The sequence below is a fragment of the Cicer arietinum genome, chromosome 4 (assembly GCF_000331145.2).
Source record: "Cicer arietinum cultivar CDC Frontier isolate Library 1 chromosome 4, Cicar.CDCFrontier_v2.0, whole genome shotgun sequence".
Classification (NCBI taxonomy): Eukaryota; Viridiplantae; Streptophyta; class Magnoliopsida; order Fabales; family Fabaceae; genus Cicer; species Cicer arietinum.
Genome location: NC_021163.2, coordinates 22,917,652 through 22,923,651, shown reverse-complemented (window position 1 = coordinate 22,923,651; position 6,000 = coordinate 22,917,652). Strand labels below are relative to the sequence as shown.

At 34.0% G+C, this 6,000-nt stretch overlaps 1 protein-coding gene across 1 annotated transcript; it reads right to left on the bottom strand.

Annotated features, from left to right (window-relative positions):
• Window positions 1-1,369: 1,369 nt before the first annotated feature.
• LOC140920000 (uncharacterized) lies at window positions 1,370-2,386 on the bottom strand. Its single transcript, XM_073367300.1, has 4 exons — window positions 2,313-2,386; window positions 2,095-2,211; window positions 1,681-2,007; window positions 1,370-1,384 (listed from the first exon to the last, which is right to left on the bottom strand). Exons 1-4 carry the CDS (start codon window positions 2,340-2,342, stop codon window positions 1,370-1,372), a joined length of 489 nt encoding a protein of 162 aa, XP_073223401.1. The 5' UTR covers window positions 2,343-2,386.
• Window positions 2,387-6,000: the final 3,614 nt, after the last annotated feature.

Sequence of the window (6,000 nt, the reverse complement as noted above, 5' to 3'; positions counted from 1 at the left end):
ATATATATATATATAATCTAATTTACAACCTAAACTACATTCAGATCCATATGCATGTTCATATATTGTGTCCTACGATCATTTACATATAATAACTAACAGAATATACATAATATGCACTAGCTACCATATAATATTCAGATCCATTGTCCAACAACAAGCTATTTCCCAGAAAATCAAATAATTTGCATGTCAAGCACATACTAACACCATTCTTCCTTTAATTCCATCAGATCTTCCTCAGAATATGATGGACTGGAATTGTCAAAGTACTGCAATATAAAAATTGAACATATTATATTAAGTTAGTATCAAATATATAGATAATTTATATATGAAAATCATATAATGCAAATACCGTACCGTTTCTGGGATAATAGTTTTATTCTTCTCAACAATCTCCTTCATGAATCTCAATACGTAGTACCCACAGTCGATGTTATTTGTTTGACGAGGGCACTTTATTGAGATCCATGTAATGTTATTAGACTTCTGCTTCGACACTTTAGCACCTCTTTGAGTAAATTAAGTTCTCATCAATTAAAAAAGATAAAATTACGTACCCTGAATTATATGGTGCGAAGAACAATTTATCATTTTCTATATTTCCTAAAAACATATCTACAATGTATTTCTTTACATTGTTTGGATCGAGTTTCCACATCGACATCTTATGCGGAGACAAGAATTAGTATTTATTTGACAATTTCCTCGTGCACACGACCTTCTCATACAAAAACTTTCAATGAAAATTTTAAACTAGATTAATTACCAATGCATTTAATTAATTACCAATAAATGCAATTAAAATTATTTTTTACCTTATGTACAAGCTGATTATAGTAGCACTTAGCTCCTTATGTTCGAGAAGTTCGTATATGTGCTCCTTTTCGAGATATTCAACATACTCATCTCCAAATATATCTTTATTCATGTGTACGATGGGCGAATCGTTGCTGCTGCCCATGTTCCTTTTTATTTGGATGTCAAGACACGCCCCGTATTTACCAAGGCGTGGCTGACTTTTATTACCCTCGGGCCTTTGTGATTTGGCAGCTCTATTAACCTCCAATTTTTGAGGTTTGCTGCCTTTTTTTGGCTGTAGGGGTGGTCTTTATTACCCTCCAGCCTTTGTAGTTTGGCAGCCCTATTAACCTCCAATTTTTGAGGTTTGCTGCCTTTTTTTGGCTGTAGGGGTGGTTTATTTATTTGGACCTACAAAAATGAGGTAAAATGTTAGTTTATTGAATCTGAAAAAATGACAAACCTTAGGCAATAAATGTGACAAACCTTTTCGGGAGATGTAACTGATTTGTCCTTGGGAATCTTTTTTTCGAGGGCAACAAGGTTTGTGGGCCATGCCACGTAACTACCAATAGTATCGCTTAAGAACTGCATATCTCCATCATTGTCCGGTATGGGCAACGATGCAGTTGGTTCGAAAGCAACAGTAGGCGATACTTTGACATGGCCCGCGGGGATCAAAATATTGTGCAATACTTCTCCCGAAGTATTGTACAATATTCCTTTTCCCACCTTCCGTTGAGTCGGCGAGGACAAGTATAGGACACATGTAGTGACACCCTACATCAATAGTTAAAACATAAGTACAGTTAATATATAAGTTTGTTTAATACATAAGTAATTACATAAGCAAGTAAGTAGTAAGTAATTAATTACCTCGGGAATACTCTTCAAACCGACGTTGCAACTCCCGGTTTCACTCTCCATTTGTATTTCAGGTTGGAGCTGAACCGGAAGTTGCTTGTCTTTATTCGTATTCACCAAGAGTGCCACTTGCTCCGATAAGATTCTGAGCTTCTCTAATACTTCCTCGTTGGAAGGTTTTTGGCGCTTCTCTTGAGGAAAAAAGCTTTTGGGAGTTACGCCAAATCCTTTCCCCCTCACTCGACCGGAATACTCAGGGACATTAAACACTTTCCCAAGAATGTCCCTGCACGTATCCTTGTTGCCCTCTTGAGTTTCAGAACTTTGTTCAATAGTTTCCTAAAATACATGTAACATTAAAAAGATAAGTTCAATAGCATTTTTAAAATACAATATTAAAAAATATTAAAGTGATAATATACTTACACAAAGTTCTACAACTTTCTTGACATTTTCATTATCAACCACTCCATCTTTGTTAACACGCGCTTCCTTCCATAAGATATGACGACCCAAGGGTTGATCGGCTTGGGTGTCTTTTCTCTATTCGTTAAAATCATAAACAAAATAATACAAATTAGTTACACACTATAGTTTATAATACAAATTACTTCATTATATAAAAGTGATGTTTAATTACTTACAATTTGTTGTTCAAGGCGTGCATATCCCATACGTGATTTCTTGTATGGGTGTTTTGGGTTGCTTGCCCGTTCGCGATTTGCCTTACTAATATTCTATATAAAAAAAAAATAGCAATTGTGTAAAAATTTAAAATACGCTACGAATATGAATAATAAAACACAAATGCTAATAAATTAATAACTTACGACAAACGCCGGGTCAGAACGTTTGGAAACAAATGCACTCCATTCATCCTTTGATATATAATGTTGATATATCTTTGGAGGTTCAGCATTTGTGTTTCCTTCTCTATCTTTTAGATAGAAATTTGAGAGATGGGATCTAAATCCACGATGGATTTTCCCAGCAACTCTCAAAACATATGACTTTCGTTCCTCATCAAGAACAAAAGTGGTCTGCAATGAAAACAATTATAAGTAATGTATTTTACAGAAAAAAAATTATAAATGACAAAAGAGTAGATCAAAATATTTACTTGAATGTCATTCCAGATGATATCTTTGGCATCCTTCAACGCCTTATCTCTCCAGTTGTCTATTGTTATTGGGACATTTTGACGAACAACAGCCCCAATGTAGCTTACAAACATGGAGCTGTTGGGGTCAACTGGCTGACCACTCTCGTTCCAGCCAACCTAATAAACTCATATAGTAAGTACATGCCCTAAACCCTAAAAAAAGATAAAAAAACACACAGCAAACAGAGTATATATAGTATACCTCAAATTTAATGCCATTACTCCTTGCTTTAATGACTTTCTGCATGATAGTTGCACCACGTTTGACTTCTTTTTCGTAAGTCTTAGAGGTGCCAACTTCTTCATTTTGAACTTCTAAATCTTTGTTTGTATCCATTTAACTACAACAAGTTCAACATGCACTTTAGTATAACATCAACAAGCTCAACATGCATCATGCATTATTATAAACAAACTCAACATGTATCAGTATATCTTAAAAAAGCTCAACATGCATTTTAATGATTACAAAAAATTTATAACATCAATACCTGAATAATGGTTCGAAGAAAGATGAAATCTAAAGAAAAGAGGGAACGCAGAAAGTTCACAGAAATATGGTTCAAAGAAATAGGATATTGAAGAAATACGTAATGAGGGTTACGTATTTCAATGAAAATATATTATGTGAAATGGGAGAGATGATCTTGGATGGAAATAAGGTTCGAAATGAAGGAGATGATCGTGGAAATAAGGTTCGTAAAGGACGGGATGATAGGGTTTGCAAAAGAAGAGAAGAAATGAAGGTTGAGATGAAGGTTACGTAATGAAGAGGAAACTGAAGAGGTAACTGTTATATATACGTAACACTTTTACAGCGCTTTTTATAAGCCTTTTACAGCGCTTTTTTTGTAAAGCGCTCTAAAAGGCTTCTTCAGTTAAATTTTTAAAAGGCTCTTTTACAGTGCTTCTTCCCAGAAAGCGCTGTAAGAGACCTCCGTGTGTTATTATGTTATATGACTGCCTTTTACAGCGCTTTCACACATAAGCGCTCTAAAAGGCTTCTTTATTACTGCAATACTTGACAATACAATTTAATATAGTTAAATTTTTAAAAGGCTCTTTTACAGCGCTTCTTTCAAATAAGCGCTGTAAAAGACCTCCGTGTGTTATTATGTTATTTGAATGCCTTTTACAGCGCTTTTACACATAAGCGCTCTAAAATGTCTCTTTATGTTAATTTTAAGAGGCTCTTTTACAGCGCTTTTCCCAAATAAGCGCTGTAAAAGACCTCCGTGTGTTATTATGTTATATGAATGTTTTTTAAAGCCTTTTACAGCGTTTTTCCACATAAGCGCTCTAAAATGTCTCTTTATGTTAATTTTAAGAGGCTCTTTTACAGCGCTTTTCCCAAATAAGCGCTGTAAAAGGCCTTATTGTTTTTGTGTTTTGTTATGTTATGTTATTTTTTAAACAAGCTCAACATGCATGCAAAACCCATATAGTAGTAACTGGTCACCACAAAAATCCCTTCCTCTTCACCAAACTCTTCTCCTTTTATGCATCTTCTTCACAAACATCAAAGCTTACTCTTTCACAATTCAATCTCCACCTCAACACCCTTTTTATCTCTTTACATTCTCTTTCCTTCTTAAATCGAAACTTAATTGGTATTCAGGATCATTGCCATGTTGCGAAAAATGGGTTTGTGTCTGATGTTTTTTGGATTCCCATGATGCGTACAAGATTTTTGAAGAAATGGGTTTGTGTCTGATGTTTTTTGAATCCCATGATGCGTACAAGGTGTTTGAAGAAATGGGTTAATGTCTGATGTTTTTTGGATTCCCATGATGCGTACAAGGTTTTTGAAGAAATGGGTTTGTGTCTGATGTTTTTTGAATCCCATGATGCGTACAAGGTGTTTGAAGAAATGGGTTAATGTCTGATGTTTTTTGGATTCCCATGATGCGTACAAGGTTTTTGAAGAAATGGGTTTGTGTCTGATGTTTTTTGAATCCCATGATGCGTACAAGGTGTTTGAAGAAATGGGTTAATGTCTGATGTTTTTTGGATTCCCATGATGCGTACAAGGTTTTTGAAGAAATGGGTTTGTGTCTGATGTTTTTTGAATCCCATGATGCGTACAAGGTGTTTGAAGAAATGGGTTAATGTCTGATGTTTTTTGGATTCCCATGATGCGTACAAGGTTTTTGAAGAAATGGGTTTGTGTCTGATGTTTTTTGAATCCCATGATGCGTACAAGGTGTTTGAAGAAATTAGGTGTCTGATGAATATTATTTTTAAAGCCATTTGACAGCGCTTTGGCAAACAAGCGCTGTAAAATGGCTTTTTTACTCACTTTCAAAAGAGTCGTTTACAGCGCTTTGTGTGAAAAGCGCTGTAAAAGGTATAAAACACTCATTATTTTATTTTTAAAAGGATCTTTTACAGCGCTTTTTAAGATAAGCGCTGTAAAATGTCTCTTTATTTTATTTTTGTGTTTGGTTTATTTGGGTTGGGATGACATTAAAAACATTTTTATCATTGTTTATTGGATTAAAAATATTGTTATCATTGTCTTTATCACAATACTTTAGGAGATGATGAATTATTAGAAATGAGAACTTCTGAAGAATCTATATATATATGCACTGAGCAAAAGAGAATCTCTCTATTCAGTTCAGTTCAGTTCATGTAAATTACTAATTTATATTCAGTTCAGTTCATGTAAATCAAGCTAAATATAAAACACTCATTGTTACATGAACTTGGTATAAAACACTCAAATCAAGCTAAATATAAGCAGAAAATAAATTAATCAGAACTTAGTATAAAACACTCAATTCAGATTACATGCATATTTACAATAACACAGTTCAGATTACATGCATAGCTTATATAAAACAATTAAACATATACATTAAGATGCCCTTCTTCTTTTCCTGGTGACATTCACATTTGTTTGTCCATTTACAATACGAAACGATGGATTAATCCAAATTCCCTCATCATGATCATCTCTAAGATATAAACCATCATCAGTTGAATCAATTTCATGTGGTTGTTGTGATGTTGCAAATAAAAGATCATTACCAACATCTTCATCATTATTGTTATCATCACTTATTTTATTGGTCGATAGGACAACAGACCATTTATCATTAGAAGGATCAGTGACATAAAACACTTGTTGAGCTTGCGACGCTAAAATAAAAGGCTCGTCTTTGTAT

Coding starts and splice junctions, on each gene's coding strand:
- LOC140920000 (XM_073367300.1), bottom strand. CDS start 2,342: ATGGGATATGCACGCCTTGAACAACAAATT. Junction 2,212..2,312: donor CACGCCTTGAACAACAAATT/GTAAGTAATTAA, acceptor TTTAACGAATAG/AGAAAAGACACCCAAGCCGA. Junction 2,008..2,094: donor AGAAAGTTGTAGAACTTTGT/GTAAGTATATTA, acceptor CATGTATTTTAG/GAAACTATTGAACAAAGTTC.